At 33.0% G+C, this 21,148-nt stretch overlaps 2 protein-coding genes across 7 annotated transcripts in view; one reads left to right on the top strand and one right to left on the bottom strand.

Annotated features, from left to right (window-relative positions):
* Positions 1-21,148, bottom strand: part of LOC143230707 (glucose transporter type 1-like) — a 320,532-nt gene that overhangs the window by 229,040 nt on the left and 70,344 nt on the right. The window lies entirely within an intron of this gene.
* On the top strand, positions 16,074-16,607 carry LOC143228546 (histone-lysine N-methyltransferase SETMAR-like). The gene has a single exon (XM_076459790.1). It carries the CDS (start codon positions 16,074-16,076, stop codon positions 16,605-16,607), a length of 534 nt encoding a protein of 177 aa, XP_076315905.1.

Raw genomic sequence — 21,148 nt, 5'->3', positions numbered from 1 at the left:
GATATGTTAGGAAAGCATACCATGACTCCACCACCAGAGGCCTATACAGTTGGTAACACACACTAGGGACTAGCTATTTTAGTGAGTTTTCCGAATCGTTTTTAACAGTTATATAAAAAAGTATATAAAACTTGATTATTTGGACTGTTGGACCGTATTATTTTTCACCAGTCCTTATTAGTCCAAATTTTTATGTTATTTACACTACTCTTAACATTTTTCTTGATGGGATCCATATCCAATGCAGTGGCACAATAACCTACTACTGCCATAGTGTATTTATTGCAATGTTCTTTGCATGATGCGGTTGGTGATGAGTGTGAATTACCTTGTACTGAAGTCAGTTAGTGTAATTGTGGAGTTTTATCATGTTCCTATGGTTTAAAATATTAATTAAATAATGATAAGATTTCCTAGTAAAAAAACAATATATATTTCAATGACTGCTTGTTGCATACCATTATTTATGTATCCTTAACATAAACAAATATATTTCAACAGTATATTACCAAATATACCTAATAAACAGTTGGCGTTTACAATCCTGTTTAACAACCTTTTTCCTTTTTCTCTCATTACGTGTTTGCGGCCACAATTCACCCACAACAGACATTCTATTTAACTCTTTTATTACTGATTAATTCATTCAACTGTTATTTCGAAACTGTCTTGGCCAGTCTTGCACCTAAAATAAAGCACCCACTTTCATGCCTCTTTTTATGAACGATATTACATCTTTGCCTTTTCCTGAGAGTGGATTTAACCAGTTGCCTGCATTCTAATCTATCATTTCAAAATTAGAGTAAGCTAGTACAGGTAGCCTTCGAGTAAACTTACAGTTTAATAAACAACAACAACCTATTGGAATAGAATAATTCATTCGGACAGTGTCAACTCGATGTGTAATAGAAAGTAATTCTTCATCGAGAGGTATTAACCTAACTCAATAATAACTCTTTATATTGAATAATATATTCAATAACTCCTTAGTATGGAATGATTCATTTAGACAGCGTTAACGTGAAGTATATTAGGAAGTAATTATTCATTGGAGGAAGGTAAACCATAATTCATTAGTTTGCGATAATTCGTTTGCAGTGTTAAGTTGAAGAGTTTTATGGATTAATTCTTCATTGGAGGAGTTTGGAACTTAACTAATTCGTAGTGGATAATTCGTTTAGACAGTGAAGAGTTTTGGGAATTAATTTTTCACTGGGGGTCTGTAGACCTTAACTGGTTAGTATAATTCGTTTGGACAGTGTTAACGTGAAGGGTATTGAAAAGTAATTCTTCATTAGGTTACTATTAATTCTATAATATGGTATAAGGTTTTGTGTTCATTTTAAAGTGAAGAAATTTACCAAATAATTTTTAATTAACTTTAGTATGAAAAAAAATGTATTTGTCTAATGTTAACGTGAAAATAGGTAGGAGGTAGTCCTTCACTGGGTTTGTGTTAACATGACAGATAGTAATAGTTTTCTTTTCAATACCTTATCAATATAGTAGTAACGTAGCTTTATCACAAACAGTTTGATAGTAATCTTTCATTAGGTGTGTGTTTGTATGTCAGATATTAATATACAACATCATATTAGTCCAATAATAATGAGACTTTATCATAAACTATTTTCTGGTAATGTTTCACTAGGCTAGCACTAATGGGATAGGCCTAAACTTTAAAAAATGTAATATTAGTGTGAACGTGTAAATAAGGTATCTCCAACTGTTTCCTATAAAATCAAACGCCCATATTTCGCTGTTTTCCTGTATGCAGTTTAACCAGAGAGTAACGTCAGCTCGAAGTTGTTGTTTTTATTGCGGTAGTATAGCAGTCGTTTTACGATTATTAAGTTCTTTTTTCATTTAATTTTGTTTCTGATACTTGAGCAAAGTTATACAAGGACTGTCGTCGCTATACATTCTAATTTTGGAAATCATGAACTAATCGAAGGCAGCTTTTCAACGGCTTCCATTACAAACTCTTTGCTGATTCAATTAAATAGTTAGATTTTATTGTCATTTTTATAACACATACCAACAGTTCAAAGCTTGAAGCGCGATTTTTGCAGCAATGGAGGCGCGATTTATGAACCTATAGATTGACCACCCTGAGATGCTTTCCACTAGGCCATATCCGGACCTTTCATTTAGTTAGCCAGTCTTATGTTAATGGTAAAGTATTGAAAATGTTTAACATTCGCATCACTTTGTGAAGTGCTTTATGGCTTTAGTTATTTTTGACTCAATGTTTGCTATTTTCCAACTCTGTGTATAAAAGAGGAAGAAAAGTCAGTCTAGCAGGAATATTTGTAATTGTTTTTCCATGCGCATCGTCACGAATACTAATATAGTTGAGAAGTAATAACATTACATTTATATTATAGATTTAAATACTTATTATTTTAAAAGTCAATATTATATTTATAAATTTATCTTAGTTTATTAATTTCATTTTTATTACATAAAATATATTCTGATGCGTTTTCTTATTGAATTTCACATAAAGCTAAAAGAGAGCTATCTGTTCTAGCCGTCAATAATTTTAAAGTTGCGGACTATAGGAAAAGGATTTGGTTAACATCATTAACCGTTAACTCTTGAGCTACTTTGACTGGGCCTGGCATAGCCAAACGTGTTAAGGCGTTCGACTCCTAATCCGAGGATCGCGGGTTCGCATCCCGGTCGCACCACACATGCTTGCTCTCCCATCCGTGGGAGCGTTATGATGTGACGGTAATTCTTACTATTCGTTGGTAAAAGAGGAGCCCAAGAGTTGGCGGTGAATGGTGATGACTAGCTGCCTTCCCTCTAGTCGTACACTCCTAAATTAGGGACGAAATTAAAACAAACAAACAAACAATACTTTGACTGATAACAAGTCGCAACTCACAGAACCTCGGGTATACAGTTCGTCACGCGAACCAGTGTAGCTGTTAAATTTAGTAGAGTCCAGCCAAGTTTGTTTATTTTTTTAGAGTCCCTAGTTGTTGTCTTGGAAATATAAGAAAATTGAAAAATGTCTTCTTATGTTTTTATGTCAATTTATGGATAATAAACCTTAAGCTATATACATACATCTGCATTCACTTGAAAGTTACATGTTTTTCAAAGGTTTATTGCTGCATTGTCTCTTTCCCCCAACCTCCACCCACCCATTATTTACTTAGTTAGGTGGTTTTCTGCCTGAGGTTTTGTACAAACACGCGGTTAACAAACGAAATAACAAAATCAGTAAAATAAATCACCACTTACAAGAGTAGAGAAATCTACTATGGTAATCAACTATTGTTAGAAACCTGACTGAAATAACCGCAGAAAACCACGTAGAAACAAAGTACAACAGTGAAGTTAAGGAACAATGAAGAACAGCAAATTCGAGAAAGGATGAATCCTCAACATGGCATTTTCTAAGTAACGAGTATTAAAAACACGTTCGCGAAAAATGAAAGATTTAGAAAAATTCTTCAATACGAAAACATGAAGTACTCGAATTGAATTTAAAACTATCATATGACACACTCAATACTGCATTTATTACTATTGTCCAGATTTCAGTAAAATATTGAAAACCTTTTTCTTCTGTAGCGGCTTGTAAAACTATAAGCGATAATAAAAGGTTGGTGACATTGTTATAAACATACACGTTATCTACTCTAATAAAACAAAACATTTCTAACTCTTATAAAACAAAGCATTTCTTACTAGTATAACGATGCTTAAATGGCTTCGAAGAGCGTATTTTAGTGATGAAACACTTATAAAATTTTAAATGGTGGAAATCTTAACTTTCAAGGGTAAACTTAGAAATAGCCTTACAATCTTCTCAGGAGTTTGTTCAGTAGTTGTGCATAGATTTTGGTGCAATACACTGAGCAGCTGTTACTATATAGGCTTCGACGTTTGAATGGCTTCGAAGAGAAATGTGACCAGTAGCTATAAAAAATGATAAGATCTCTCCTTCTCTTTCAAGAATCAATACAAAAATTGTCCTATGACCTATGTAGGAGTCCTTTTAATAGGTATACCCAGGCTTGAATAAAATTTCAATAGCTGTTTTTTCTGTAGGCTTTTGATATAAGAATTACATGAGTAACAATAATAAGAAGAAGACGAAATGGATGAATTTTGAATATTGTTTAACAATTGGAAAATAATCTTTCTTCCTACTATAAATACTTCAGCAGCTTTAGCTATTAAGACAGAACGTATTGAGTGCTGTTTCGAGAACAAGTCTACTTTTTAAGATGGTTTTTGCCTGTATGTTCTATTAGATTTGTTTGTAAAATTCTTCGGCGAACCCTATTATGAACCAATATCGTGGTTCATGATAAATAATATACTAGAATAAGAGTTGTGTTTTGCTAAACCAGTTCTAAGTATATAACTGAGATGACGACAGGATAAATTTGTATGATAATTACTTCTAGAGATGAATTTTAAACAAGAAGACAAAAGTACATTTCTTCTTTCAAGTTATGTTTAAATATCATTATCAAAAATATATATAAAACATAATTTACTGAAAATAAGTCTAAATTAACTGAGTTCTGTATAGAAATATGTAAAATAAAAGGTCATTACCTACGTCTCTATTACCTTTACGCGTGTAGTTTAGGTTTGTACCTCAAACAAATAGCACTCGTAGTTGAAAGACTGAAACTAAGATATAAATATCCTCCTTGTATATTATAATAGTTACTGAACAAATAATAAAACAAATAAACGTATTTCTCTTTGTTTCAAACGTTGTAGATCAGGAATAAGTGTTAAACAATCCAACTATGATTTTTTTCTAAGACTAAGGGGAGGGCTTAAATCCCCCCCCCAAGCATTGCGAACAAAATGTTTTTTTTCACTTCTTCAAATTAAGGTTTGGTTTATTCATTGTTTTACTTACAACTGAGTAGATAGGATACAGAGAAAGAAGATAAAAACAAAACAAAAGTATAACCAACAAATTTCAAACAAGTATAATCAACTAGCGTCTGGAATCCTTTTAAAAAAATGACTGAAAAATATACCTTTGTAAGGTATTTCTCTCTAAAGTACAGAACAAAACATCACTACACTATAAAGCGCGTGCTATTTATAGTATACATTAAATGATGCCATGCACCGTCCCTGCATCACTCTGACGTGCACAGCGCACGATTGCAACATGCGCCAGCAAATCACTGATATTTGTTCGTACCGAATGTATTCTTACACATTTCTCTAAGTATAGCTGCCGCTTTTCAATCTTAAAGTTTATACACAAATCTCAGGTGCTTTTCGAAATAGTAAAAGCTGAGTTTCCATAGCTTAAGTGTTTCACGTAATTCAACATACTACACGATATAAACATAACACACTCGGCTGCACTCATATTCTACTTCTATCTTACTCTATGAATACATCATGTTGGAAAAAAACACATAGGTTAAGAGGTATTGATAGAAATGAAATAAAAACCCTATATCCCGAGCACTTTCGAGAGGTGACCTTTCTTCTTCAGGGACAAACTGGAAATGGTGCTGTAATCGAACGAGTAATATATATAGGGAGAGTTTAGTGACATCATGAATGTCATTCGATTTTCCAGGGTTTCTATTTCATTACTCTATGCATAATTAACCATAAAACTGCAGATCAAAATTACAAGAGGGGATAATACACAAAAATGCATAACAGGGTATATGTGCTGTGTCCACGGCAGGGATTAATCCTGAATTTTAGCCACGGGGGTATGTTTATGTGCTAAAAAAAATAATTTAAATTAATGTTATTGTAGCTATTAAAGTTTCTTATTATACTATATAATGTGAAATGTTATGTACCAAAATTTCAGTAAAAGGGTTTTAACAACTAATTTTATGTTTCAGTATTTACATATTCTGATTGTTAATCTTACCGAATCCAAAAGTAACTTGTGGCGATTTCGTTCAAACTGTACTAATATATTAAGGATAATTGTGGCTGAAAATATATTAATTTTTGACACCATAACGTCAAATCTTTAAAAATAGATCGAAGTCTGTAATTTTAACTATAATTGAATTGAATTCGTAGCTTAATTAGTAGGCTGAATGAGAAGCTTATATTATATATATTTATAACTTTTTGAAAAGTATAAATCAGTGTAATAATTATTTCACATGGCAATCAACCCACTATCCGCGACGCAAAATTTGTCATTTATTTTATTTGTTTTTAACTTGTGGCAAACCAAGTGTAAAAGAAACAATAAAGGCTTAATGTTATAATCTTTAAAACCATATGCATACGAAAGTTCGTATCTGTAACAAATAAAATTAATCCCAAGTTATAATTAATTTGGAGGTTTGAGGTTTCCTTATCTAAGACGTCACGAGTGAAGAAATTTATTTATTTATCTTTTTCGTTTTTTTTAATTTTCGAACATATTACTTCATTAAATTTAAGCTTAAAAATACTTTTTATATCTATAAAAATATTTCTCACATCTTGTCATTTATGTACATTTTCAATTCGGTCGAAGCAGTAGTTCGAACATTTTATAAGATGAGTGTTTATTACATTTCACGATGTTGGGTACGGAGTGAAGTCTAATCGTTATTCATATTCTGTAACTGTAGTTACACAGCGTTGTAAAAATATCTGGAAATGCGCCAGTTTTGCAGTTCTATAAGTAAACCGAATTTTATTGTATAGTTAAACTGACTAGATTTAAAGCTGAAAGTGAATGGACTTTATCTTATCGTTGGTAAATTTGCGTGTGTCTGTAGATATTTATGAAGATGTTCATACCGCGCATCATGTTGAGTTTTACACAGTTCCCTACTAGTAAGTTTTGGTTTGTTTTGAATTTTGCGCAAAGCTACTTGAGGGCTATTTGCACTAGCCGTCCCTAATGTAGCAGTGTAAAACAAGGCAGCTAGTCATCAACACCCACCACCACCAACTCTTGGGCTACTCTTTTATCAATGAATAGTGAGATTGACCGTCACTTTATAACGCCCAACACGGCTGAAAGGGGAGCATGTTTGGTGTGACGGGGATTCGAACCCGCGACCCTCAGATTATAAGTCGAGTGCTCTACCAGTAAGGTCCATACCGAATATCATGTACTGCACACTATCTATCTATGTATATATTTAATCTATTTATATATACATATGTATGTGTGTGTCTTCTAATTTAAGCACCCGATATTGTACCTACTAGAATAAGTGAAAGAGTTAAGTTTAAGGATATGAAGTATTCATAAACAAGAAAGAATGCTATCCACGTGATTTCTAGTTACCGGGATCCAACTTCGTTATAATCAGTAGTATAATTACACACACACACAGCACTCTAACATCATCGAAATAAGTTACTAGCATTATTGTCTTCAAACCGTATTGTATCTCAAAATAAATGGGCATGTTCTACTACTATAAAAATGTTACTCAGGTGCCCTCTAGGTAAAGCACCCTAACTTGGAACAGTCTCTGTTATTTATAATTGTATATGCTTGTAATTATTATGGCTTATTTTAGCTACCAAATCTAGGCATATAAACTGGAAATATCAAAAATGACGATTTAATTAATATATGTATTATATACATACACATATGGATATATATATAAACTGAAATAGATTATACAACAACAACACGTAAATTTATTTTCAAAATCTATTAATTTTTTGTTTACTGTTTGTTTGTTTTTTAACCAACCAGTCTGGGAATCAAGGAGATATATTTGGTGGGCTAACTCTGAACTGCCCATTAGGGTAGCTGAATTCTCACTAGTTTGCAAACTATGAGAAAGTAAACTTCCTAACCCCATCCACAATAATAATCAAATTATTCTCTGCAAAACGAACATAGTCTAGTGACACTAGTGAGAAGTCATTTTATTTGGCAGTAAAAGGAGATTTTTTTTAGATTAAAAGATTGGGCTCTTTATCAAGGTATGTGTTTTAGTTCTAACTTGAATACCAAAAACAGGAATATCCTCAATCCGCCTGATTCGGTCTCAACGACCAAAATAATGAAGAATATAATTTAACAAAAGGTCTATGTATTTTCTTGTTCAATGATATTTTAATGAATAAAATACATAAAGCAGAATTCAAAACAGACTTCACAAAAACTTATGCCCATAAACAGTTGTACTTATGTATAAGTTTGTTTGCAGTAAGTTACAAGAGTAATGTTACTGATATTCAGAGCACAGCTAACTCTGGACACAAGATTTATCTACTTTACTACTTCCGGCTCGCTAGTTTTATTGAACTTATTTATTTCTGACATGTAAAACAAAAAATAATAATTATTTAAAAATTCTTTTCACGTGACATAAATTAAACTTGAACTTTTGAAGTGTGTATGTTAGTGTGTGTTATTCCATAAAATTGCGTTAAAGATACGTAAATTCGCTACTTTATCAGTTGTTTTTCAATAATATGGGAAGAGGATAATGTTTCTATTGTAGTTATTGTACAAATGATCATACTGATGACTTGCCCCCTACAATGTCATTGGTAAACCATATATAATGTATAAGGATGATAGCTACACTTACCTATTTCTGGACATCAGCTCAGTATACTGATTGAACAGACCTAAACATCAACGTTTATCTCAAATCACTTTATGAGCAACTACATGCTTATGTAATGAGCTACATATACAGTTTCTATAACTCTTCATAAATCTTACAGTAATACTTTTAAAAAATAGATCCAATACAATTAAATTCCATTCTTACGTATTCATCTGATAGCATAGCAGCTTGTATTATCTGTTAAAATATTAATTAACGAATGTTTTCGAAGATATCGTAGCTCAAAATTCTAATGTAAAGAAACAGTAACCTTCTAACGTAAAGAAACAGTGACCTTCTATTTTATAGCAAGTTTAATAACGTAAAGAAACAGTGACCTTCTATTCTATAGCAAGTTTAATAACGTAAAGAAACAGTAACCTTCTATTCTATAGCAAGTTTAATAACGTAAAGAAACAGTGACCTTCTATTCTATAGCAAGTTTAATAACGTAAAGAAACAGTAACCTTCTATTCTATAGCAAGTTTAATAACGTAAAGAAACAGTAACCTTCTATTCTATAGCAAGTTTAATAACGTAAAGAAACAGTGACCTTCTATTCTATAGCAAGTTTAATAACGTAAAGAAACAGTGACCTTCTATTCTATAGCAAGTTTAATAACGTAAAGAAACAGTGACCTTCTATTCTATAGCAAGTTTGATAACGTAAAGAAACAGTGACCTTCTATTCTATAGCAAGTTTAATAACGTAAAGAAACAGTAACCTTCTATTCTATAGCAAGTTTAATAACGTAAAGAAACAGTGACCTTCTATTCTATAGCAAGTTTAATAACGTAAAGAAACAGTAACCTTCTATTCTATAGCAAGTTTAATAACGTAAAGAAACAGTAACCTTCTATTCTATAGCAAGTTTAATAACGTAAAGAAACAGTAACCTTCTATTCTATAGCAAGTTTAATAACGTAAAGAAACAGTAACCTTCTATTCTATAGCAAGTTTAATAACGTAAAGAAACAGTGACCTTCTATTCTATAGCAAGTTTAATAACGTAAAGAAACAGTGACCTTCTATTCTATAGCAAGTTTAATAACGTAAAGAAACAGTAACCTTCTATTCTATAGCAAGTTTAATAACGTAAAGAAACAGTGACCTTCTATTCTATAGCAAGTTTAATATTTGTTGCAATTATTTCAAACTTAGAACAAATGTGAAACGTTTTAAAAATTCTTTATTTATTCAGCATTAAAACATACTGAAAGTATTGAAATGAAACCATTTACCCTCAAACGACCGACATATTTTTACACTGATCGACACCGTTGATGTCCATACCACATATCTTTTTGCCTGTTACAATAATCGGTTTCAAGAGTTTTATATTAAAATATTGGGTGAAGTAATTCACTTTCTATATGACAATATAGATAAGATCCCAGCTTTAATTGATGGGGTTAAATGGTTATTGATATGATTTAGTTTACTTTTATGTTACTCGTATGCTTTTAAGTATCCTGTAACCAACAAAGTCATTCTTCCACAAGCATCTTGGTGTATAAACAGATATCAGTGTAATAAATGTATTTTTTTTAAAGCTAAAGGTTCAATGTATAGGCTACATTGGTTATTTTGGGGTTACTTTAGTTATTAAAATTACATTTGGGCTTAGTTTGTAAGACCTTAATTATTAGGTTTATTTACCTATTGTAAGAAGAAAACTGTAACGTTTTGAGTATAAACTCTTCAAAATATACGATACAATTTGGAGTTCGATCCATGCAGCGGAGACACAACAGATAATTTACTGTGCATCTTTACCCTAAAACAAACAAACAAATCGTCCAAGATAATAGTACTTTCTCCTTTAACGTTGAAAATAAGAAAAATGTATTGCACAGTATAAATAACAGGTTTCGTAGTCTTAACGGAGCCAAATATATAAGAAAGTAGTTGTCAGGGCGCCATTGACGTCATCACACTCAGCATGTGGACGTGTGTCATAACATACAAGGCAGTGGCAGCGTAAAATGTGAAGCACGATTATGACCAGCAGTTACAAAAGCTCTCTATTCAACCAGTGAAGATAAATGCTGTAGGTATTCATACAGATATATAATTAGCTAGCAGCATTTGAAAAGACACGAAACCTGTCAAGCGTTGATGACTAAATAACATCAACATTGAAAAGAAAGCAGCATTATAGATTCAGAAGTTTAAGTCAAACCCTTGAAAGTACAACTCTCCATAAGAAAAACCTTCTAAACACTTCCATGTAATCAAATGTACATCTTAGGAATGTGTAGTTTTTAATTAACTAAAAAACTACCCCATCTAACATTTTGATGGTAAAAATGCGTATTTTATTATTATTATTATTTCACATTGTTTAGGCTACTTTGAAATTTATTTTAGAGAAAAATTTGTAATTCCCTCAAAGTTTGTTTCAGAAAACGAAATGTGTCTCGAGAAAATCGTCATTCCATCAAAGTTCAAAGAAACTTTGAATAAAGAAATCGTTTATTATGTCTTCTAGATGCACGAGGTTTCTCGGAAGATCTTTATAATAATTTAGACGGAATATTTTACATGATCAATTGCAAATAGAAAAATAATTTGTTGATACGTCATCTGTTTCTTCTAAATAAAATATTAGAACGCTTATCCTGTCCTCTGAATGTATATTTTTCTACCTTGGATAGTTATAGAGTAGCATAATTTAAGAAATATATTCACACTATATTAAAGCCAGTTCCTAAACATTATTAGAGTTTTTAGCAGTGACAGAAAACACAAGCAATATTCACATGAAAAAGTCTTTGCTCTCTAAAATGGTAATAAACAAACATTGGTTGTTACTTTTACAGAGCTTATACAGAGTTAATATATATATTTGTAGTTGCTAGTTTGTAGAAATACAAAGCAACATTTGGCTATACGCTATGTCCATCGCGGTGAATCGATCCCTGGATTTTCTGTTGTACGTCTGTAAATTTATCGCTGATCTAAAGGTAGATAAACCCTGTTAAGGTAAGTAACTTTCATTTTAATACCCTCAATATCCTCATTGGAAGGTTAGTATTAACTACTGGTGTATTTTTTCAAGGCAGTCTCCCCCCCACATTTATTGGTTTTAATTTATCGTACGCGTATATGTATATATATTTCTAAGTACGATTATATTTTTCCAGTTTTTACACTCATATATTTAGAAACTTAGAATAAATCAAAAATAAAGTATATTAGACAGCATACCATAAAGTCGCTTCTTTCTTTGCATTACATGCGTCGTTCTAGCAAAGAAAACATATTTACAGGGGCTATCTACTTTCGTCCGAAGACTTGAGTCACAGACAACTGTACGTCTTAAAATCTGTATACGATGTTTCATGTACCTTTCTTTAGAATACTTCTAAGAGACTTGGAAGATTATCTGATCTTAATGTCTGTATGCCTGATACATAACTTATTACTTTTACTAATAATTAATATGTATACACGCCAGATTCTTATAATGTATACAGTATTATACGATTATTATAACCTATTTAGTTTATTGACAGCGAATATGTATGGTAGTATAAGCCAACTTGTTCGAAGATAATTTTCTTTGGAACTGGTCGGAAGCGTCTGTAAAACAACGCATATTTTTTTCTGCATTTTATTTTCAGAAATGCTAACCTATGGTCATTGTAAATAAATATATAACAAATTAGTTGACAAAATGCTTTTAACCAGAAATCTTTCCTGTCAGTTAAACAGAACAAATATTTATCAGTTGTTGTTTATTTTGAGATTTCAGTACGTTTAATTGAAATATAAGCAGTTAACTTATTGTTTCATTCATACAGAAGCTGAAATATATATATATATATACATATTTCCTATTTTCTTGGAACTTAATTTTAAAGTGCAGAATCTGAAATCCTTTTCATACTTTAGATACATACCTCGCTTGAATGTCACGGTGCTGACAATTAAATGCGATTATTACAATCATACAAGCCGCACCATAAGTTTTATTCTACTTATCAGTTGTTTTTCCCGGTTTTCAAAATAAATAGCATTTAAGATAGATTGATGGTACAGATGACCATCGTTTGTGAACTTCAAATGACACCTATGAGCTGATCAGAGATGTTACATTTACTGAAGTCAGAGAAAACTTAAAAACACAAAAAAACTGTAATATTTTCCAACATTTTCAAATATTTGATCAATTAAACGGACATGATAGCAGAATTTCAAATACCATTTTACCTTTGATAAAAATTTCACCTGTCGCATTTGTGTATAGCCTTCTGTTCAGTCGAACCCACACCCACCCACACAAAGTAGCTTTTATATACTAGTGTGTGCTTATTTGATAAATGTTTATCATATAACGGTGGTATTGTGTAAAACGCATGTCACAATCTGGTTTAAATAATTCAGGTAGTAATGTGTGAAACTCATAACACAATTTGGTTTAAATAATTCAGGTGTTATTTTGCTCAACTCATGTCACAATCTGGTTTAAATAATTCAGGAAAAAAGTATTAGCCCTGTCCGTTTGAAAATCCATTAAGATACCAGCCAGTGTGCATGTCTAGTCTTTTGTTTACATATGTGTGTGTGCATAAGTCTCTCTAATCATCTCTCGTTAAATGGAAGCATTATAAGTCGTCTTTTAATCATTTTTGTAAATGAAGGAGAAAACAACCACCCACAGAGACAAAAGTCGGTGTTTTAAATTTGTTAAGTCAGAGCCTGCTCTACTGCTACCGTTCTTCACGCACGTTCCTTCATGCTGGTAGCTTAAGGGATCTAGAAGCCTAGCAGCTAGTCGTTCAGATATCGACCGTAATGACAGAACCATACACACGAAATCGACAATCCCTTAGCAGTATTACACCCTCATTAGACTAGGCCTAAACAATGGTGCTCGCAAGATATTTACAGGCGTTTGTAAGGCAAGGAAGTAGTACATACAGTGCAACACGTTTATTAATTGAATGACTAATGCGTTGCGTATCATACAATACTGCATTAGAACAAAATTATACGATTAATGCCTTAATTATTAGTTTAGTGCAAAGTATAGATAGAGGGAGATAGGAAGACATCAATACTTTACATACCGAGGCATAATTTAAGTGGTCATAAAATGTCAGTTTCTACTGCAGTAAATCAAGTATTAGTTCTTTCATCAACAGAATGAAATGTTTATTTAAACAGAACATTACATTATTCTGCATCAAAAAATAAAAGTTAAGTTGCAACAAAATACAAGGAAAAATGACAGAAATCTTACTCAAAATTATGAAATGTGTTAATTAGGTAGAGAGACAATTTGCATTTATATTAATATAGTAATAATTTCACTGAATGAACACAGAGGAAAAACACAAAATGTATAAAAGCGTCTTGTCTGTGTAATTGACTTGGAATTACTTCCGGTTTTCAGATAAATGCTTTTGTAAATAACACAGTTTCATTTATCAAAATATACAGCCCGAGCGATCAAGCTATATGAATACGTATTAGTGTGTCTACTTGTGTGACCGAATAGAAAAGAACAGCAGTGCTGACTGGTTAGATAGTCCATTCTGGTGAACCTTTTTTCTGAGCTGTAGAGTGCATTACGTCATCCTTTCTATAGGGAGGAAGAGATCCAAAGAAATGTTATGAATCCACTTCTGGTGAGCCCTTTTCAGAAATGTAGTGCGGATTACGTCATCTCTGCTATAGAGAGGCAGAGCGTCAGAGCCAAGCATCAACTTCTGATGATCCCATTTCTCTGAGATGTAGCGCGGATTGTGTCATCTTACTTTTCTGTTTATTTGCTGTATGCCGCTGCATAAACCTAAATATTGCTTCAGCCAAGACTTTGTTGTAACCCGGCCGGACTGAGAACATGATGTATTGAGCGAAAGAACTTGTCAGTAGAAGAAAATAACAAATATAATGTAGTTAAAATGCTATTATATATATTGTATTTACTGGTAGCCGCCATTGATCCAGGAAAGAATGACGTAACTTAAAATATTGCCCGTTTTACTTCGGTGTAATGTTACATATATATTACCATAAATGTGATGCTTCGTCAATTAAGACGTTTTACACCCTAAGGTTTAACCTATACCGTATCGAAATCTTCATTTTAGACCCTCTACTTTCAGTTTTATACCAGTAGATCTTCTTCGTCTCAGTAATGGATGTATTAATGGTGATGGTCACTCTAGCTTCCATTTGGTACCTTTTTGTTTAGAGCGAGATATGATAACAGTTTATACAAGAAATACGAGTTTCATATTGCACACTATCACATGCTTAATATGTCTGCAGGTGTATTGATTTTTTTTTGTTACCCTTCCCTTAGTTTTCTCTGTATAGTTCAGTTGTGAGCTTTCGGACTTTAGTGCTATGGACGCAGTGCAGGTAGTCCATTGTGTAGCTTTACGTTTAGGAGAACAAACTACACTTTGTCTTATCGAATATTTTACTGGTCAAACGTATTAAAATTAACCTTTTACTCTTACTCTCTATTTATTAAACTGAAACTTAATCACGTGAAACAGCAAAGTTGCTATATGATAATTATCTATTTTACCTATTCGTCTATGATTACTTTATTTTACTTTGATATTTTTAATATTTTTCAATTTCTTCTCCCATAAAGAGATTATTGGATTTGTAGGTCTCTTATAATTTGCTAGACAAATTACTTAAGAGCTGACAAAACCGTATAAATGGCTGTACAAATTTGTATATAGTTTTATGAAGATTCACTGGTAATTTAGTACTTAGACGTGGCAGAGTCGTCTGGCAGCATACAAAAGAAATAATGCATATACACATATATATTTTAGTGAAAGCGAATACATTTTAATGAAGTTAAATAAGCAAAATCACAAGGAACGACTGCGTAAAAAACAGCAACTCCAAACCTCTGACTAACTATATTAGTTTATTATTACCAAAAACAAACTGAAACAAAAATAAATTAAACAAAAACGCTGCACTAATTGAAAATATCCCAGGGTACAAGTTATAATGTGGGATTATAAAATGTATCCCAGATTTTGGAGGTGACTGTGGAAGTAGAACCCACATTGCGGTGGGGAAACGCCATTAGTGTCTTAACTTCCAATTCGTTAGTCTTACATAAGAAGTTTAGAAATTCGGAGAGCGAGATGTGGGTGCTCAAGCCCACAATGTCCCACATCTATATCACCCCTTCACTGCCTGCAGACAGTTGTGGGAAGGTGATCCCTCTCCCAAGTTAAAATAAGAATAAGAAAAAGATAAACATAAAAGGATAAAAAATAAAATAATGGTTATAATATACACCTATACACACATATATATCTGGTCATCTTATAAGCAATGTCGTTTTCTTGAGATAGGATAAATTTAAATGCATATATCTTGGCTAAATGAAGTTATTCTAAAAGTCATATAAGTTATACGGGATGACTTGATACCATTAAACCAGTTCGTTTCTTTACTAGTTTGTTGTTCCATTTATTTTAGAAGCCTAAATTATCACAGAAGTATCAGAGAATCTCATAAGACAAATAATGTTTTACGAGTTCAGAATAGGGAAAAATGATATCGATGCTACGCGAAGCATTCAAGAGGTGTACAGCAATGACATTTTGAATGCGAAGAAATGTCAAAGATGGCTCAATAAGTTTAGAACTGGTGACTGCAGTTTGACAGATGCAGTTCGCACTGTGCGCCCTCTTGAAATTGATAATGACCTACTTCTAACAACACTTGAGGAGACTTGTGCTGTGACTGTTGAAGACCGAGCCCAGAAACTCAAGTCATCTCCTTCCACTGTCCATCGAGAATTGCAACAGCTTGGTAGAGCTTCAAAGTTGAGAAAATGGATACCACATGAGTTGTCAGCTGATAATCTGAGAGAACGAGTAGACACCTACACATCTCTTCAATCACAGTTTTTGAACCACCTAGTGACTGAAGATGAAAGATGGGTACACTATCAAAATGTTAAGCGCCGCCGACAGTGGGTTAGTGCAAAAGAACCAGCTACACCACAGTCAAAAGCGAACCTGCACTCTAAAAAGGTTTTCCTTAGTGTTTGGTGAGATAAAAGGTGGTGTAATACATTTTGAGTTCTTACAACCAAACCAGACAGTCACTGCTGAGAGATACTGTCAACCAAACCAGACAGTCACTGCTGAGAGATACTGTCAGCAACTGGATCGACTCAACACTACACTCAATAAAAAAAAGAAGTTCGTTTTGGTGAATCAGAAAGGAGTTGTTTTCCATCATAACAACGCAAGTCCTCACACCGCTAGGATCACTTCCACACAGATTGAACAGTATGCTGGGAGAAACTTCCCTATTCTTTTTATTCTCCTTATCTTGCTTCTTTAGATTACCATCTTTTCAGAAGCTTGCAACATCATCTGAATGAAAGCAGTTTACTTCCATGGATGAGTTAGAAAATAGCCTTTGTACATTTTTTGTCTCAAAACCACTTGATTTTTATAAGCGTGGTATTGAAAATCCTCTGAAACATTGGCAGACTGTTATTGAAAGTAATGGGAAAAGACATAATTGATTAAAGTTGTTATTTGAGTTATTTTTTTCCCCTATTAAATCTTAGTGTTAAAACGACACTACTTATGGGATGACCGCATATATATTCTCTATTATAATAATACTCCGTTTTTGTCTGTCATGAAAATGAGCGTGCAACTTGCTATCTAAATGCACATGGGCGCGCATTTTAAGGAATGTAAACAAAAGGTATATGTAAATATACTTTAGTAGGCAACATATTGAAAGCTCATCAATGTTTTTAAAAAGGCCTAACGTTAGCTAGTATGATATCATTATAAGTTTGTTTGTTCGTTATTTTCAAATTCGCTCAAAGCTTGCTAGCCGTTCCTAATTTAGCAGTGTAAGACTAGAGGGAAGACAGCTAGTCATTACCACCCACCGCCAACTTTTGGGCTACTCTTTTACCAACGAAAAGTGAGATTGACCGTCACATTATAATGCCCCTTTGGCTGATATGGTGAGCATGTTTGTTGTGACAGGGATTAGAGCCAGCGAACCTCAGATTACGAGTCGAGCGTTTTAACCACTTGGCCTCATTATAAGTTTAACACTGATTAAACTGAAGCAAAAAACGTACACAAACTGCATTGTTAATTTATCACTTTATCGAATATAGGCTATACTTAATAAAGGCTAAACTAATGTTAGGCCTAGGACAAGTGGACATATAAATTTCTGCGTCCGTGATTAGAACCTTTTGTGTCACTTTAGAAATCCTGTTACTAAAATATTGCTACTACAAATATGATACTAACTTAATCGCAAGTATTTTTCGGGTCTCTACTAGTATATAAATAAAAACCTCGAAACACAGAAATTCAGGTGAAAGTCAACTACCTCAGTAATGATAATATATTATAATGTCTACTGTTTCCATGTTACAGTGTTCAATATGTTGGTATAACAAAGCTTAAAATGAACAAACTTGGGGCCAACTGAAAGAAGATCAGACATCTGATCAATCACTTCTGTATTTTTTTAATGAAATATGGAATATGAGTCAACGTGTATTTTAACATTTGTTTGTTTGTTTCAGAAGTTAATGCATAGTTACATAGAGACTATCTGCGCTACCTATCTCTAGTTTCGAAGAAACAGACTAGAGGAAGAAAGCTAGTCAATATCAACGCCTGCTAATTGTCGGGTTGATACTATCGAACCTCATCCACGGCTCCGTAGTCCAGAGAGCAATTATGCAAAAACGGGACGTGAGTCTTGAACCCGCGGATCCACATTCCGGGTGTTTCCTGTTTAAATAACTTCATAAGTTTACAAATATCTATACTCAGAATGTTACAGGGACACACACGGACTCGTATTTGAATTTCTATCGCTGGATGCAATTACGAATTAATCATGCATGAGCTAATTAGAAATAGAACTGGGTCCATGCTTCCAAAATCTACGCTTGCTTTATGATCCTATAACGTTGGCCAATAGCAACACATATACAATCATTAACTCAAGACCTTCCGCTTTACCTCATCTAGCATGCATGTTGAATGGATAGACATGATATTATACTTTAAATATTAATGAGTAAATCACTTTATTTCCCAGTATTGCAATACTGGAGCAATGAACATAAAAAAGCAACATTTTTATCATCTGTAGTGGTCTTCTGCGTGGTAAATATACTTCTCATTGGCACAATAGACTAAAAACTAATCTGACGTAATAAATCTGTATTATGTTGTCTCACAAAGCAAAAGTTGTAAATTTATGTAAAACACGTCATTTCTTTTGGGGGAGGAGGAAGTAATTTAAATATTTCATGTAATTATTTTCTTCTACGGTCCTCCAATCGCTCAGAGGTAAACTCGAAACTTTATAATTCTAAAATTCGGAGTTTCCATCCCTTTAATTGCCACAGTACAGATAAACCGTTGTATAGTCATGAGCTCGGTAACTAACGGTCTTTCTTATTTTTAGGTATTCTGTGAATAAAAAACAAACAAACTAGAGCACTTTGTTTTCATAGTCTTATTGTATTAAATGAAAACCAGGTTTCACTTCATAGTATTTATTTTTGCATAATATGAAGTAAAGTCAGTTTACAAACAAATTGATTAGTTCATGCGTAAAAGTTTTTAATCATTAACAAAAAACAAACATACTTAAAAGAATTGATCAATCCAATGTTGTAAATGCAAATACACCCTTATGCAAATTAATTGAAACAAATGATCATTTTACAATATTTTCAGCATGGCGGCCGGTGTAGGCTCGCTGGACCCGCTGATTTCCTTTAATAGTCATTTTTTCACACAGACGGCGTCATTAGTTGTGTTTTGCAGTACGGTCGATCTATTTTTGGGATATATGACGAAATTTTGAGGAATATTACGTCATTCGAAATTGCGTTAGAAGGGCAAGGAGCCCAATCAAAAAACAACTTCTTACCAACTTAATGAAGAAAAGAACAGTAACAATGGGGTCTGAAATACAAGAACTGGATGCAAGAACAATGGAGGAAAGTGTTATTCACTGACGAGACTCATTTCTTCGTACAGGGTCAAAGAAGTCTGCATGTTCGCAGATCTCCAGGTGAGAAACTTCGAGAATCTCACATCAATCAGTTCCTAAAACATCCCTTGAAGAAGATGTTTTGGGGCTTTTTCAGCTACTATGGCGTCGGAGGCTTACATATCGTAGAAGGTATGATGCGAGGACCACAGTACATCGAAGTTTTGCAGAAAGGAGTCGTTCCAGAATTGACAAAAAGATTTCCAGATGGATCTGGCATTTTTCAGCAAGATCTGGCTCCGTGCCACACATCGAAACTTCTGAAGAATTTTATGACTACAACGCGAATAAAGGTGCTGGACTGGCCTGGAAACTCTCCGGACTTAAATCCTATTGAAAATCTTTGGGCGACTTGTAAAGAAAGACTGCGGGGAAAAGACTGTACCACGAAAGATAAACTAATTGAGGCCATAATTGAGGTGTGGTACCGCGTTCCAAAAATTAGTAAACTCGTGGACTCGATGCCAAAGTGGATTAATGATCTTCTGAAAAATAAAGGCAGTCATGCCATGAATTAATTTGTGAGTAATTTTTGGATTCTCAGAAATAAAACGCAAAAAATTGAAAAAAGTCATAATTTTCCATCTTGTTTCAATTTATTTGCACAAGGGTGTACACCTGAGTTTCTTATGTTCGCCCAACCAAGTAGCCAAATGGCATGTTTGTAGGATTATAATACTAAAAACCAAGTTTCGATAACCGTGGCGGATACAGAACAAATAGACCACTGTACTTTTGTGTTCAACAACAAACAAACAAAACTTATATTCACGCTGAAACTTGTAATACGAATAAATTCTACTGACAATGTTCTTGAGATCTATTTTTTTATCTATTTGGGAATTTAACAACAAGTTCAAGATGTTTATATTAGAGTTATAATATTTTATGTCTTGAACAATTATTTAAGTTTTCTTAAAATATATTTTATCCGTCTAAGAATTTATTTAATATAATAGTATTTAATTTGTGTAAAGATATTTTAGGTTTGGGGACTCCATAACAAGTTGCCATATTTTTTCACAAATATCTGAGTTTTATCTAACTCTGAACCTACAAGAATTTAATATGTGGTTAAACTGTAGACGATGTTCGCATTATAAACTTATGAAAAGCCTAAATTTAAACTTTCTTTTCACAACACCCTTCCTGCTTCTTCTTTTTTTAGTGATATTTAATGAGAAATCTTAAAGAAATAGAAATATCAGATTATAAGTTAACATATGTCTACTTCCCCCACTTATCCTGACTTCCTAAGCGAAACAAAAACCGTCATTAGATAAAATCTTAGTTGCAGAGAGCTCAATGTCGCATTCAATTTATTTGTTAAAAAAATATTCCAGTTTAATGTGAGATTTTCCAGTAAATAATAAACGGGTCTAACACTTCTAACAGAGTATTTTTCTCTTCCGTATACGTATATACATGCATCTTTTGCTGTGCATATAAAATATAAACACATCTATCTATAAGCCTAAAACTCACGTATAGAGAAATAACAGCATGTTGACACGAAATTCTCAGTACCAGG

This window comes from Tachypleus tridentatus, chromosome 10 (genome assembly GCF_004210375.1).
Source record: "Tachypleus tridentatus isolate NWPU-2018 chromosome 10, ASM421037v1, whole genome shotgun sequence".
Lineage (NCBI taxonomy): Eukaryota > Metazoa > Arthropoda > Merostomata > Xiphosura > Limulidae > Tachypleus > Tachypleus tridentatus.
Note: the sequence above shows the minus strand (reverse complement) of the source record. Positions and strands in the feature narration are given on the sequence as shown.

Coding starts and splice junctions, on each gene's coding strand:
- LOC143228546 (XM_076459790.1), top strand. CDS start 16,074: ATGTTTTACGAGTTCAGAATAGGGAAAAATGATATCGATGCTACGCGA.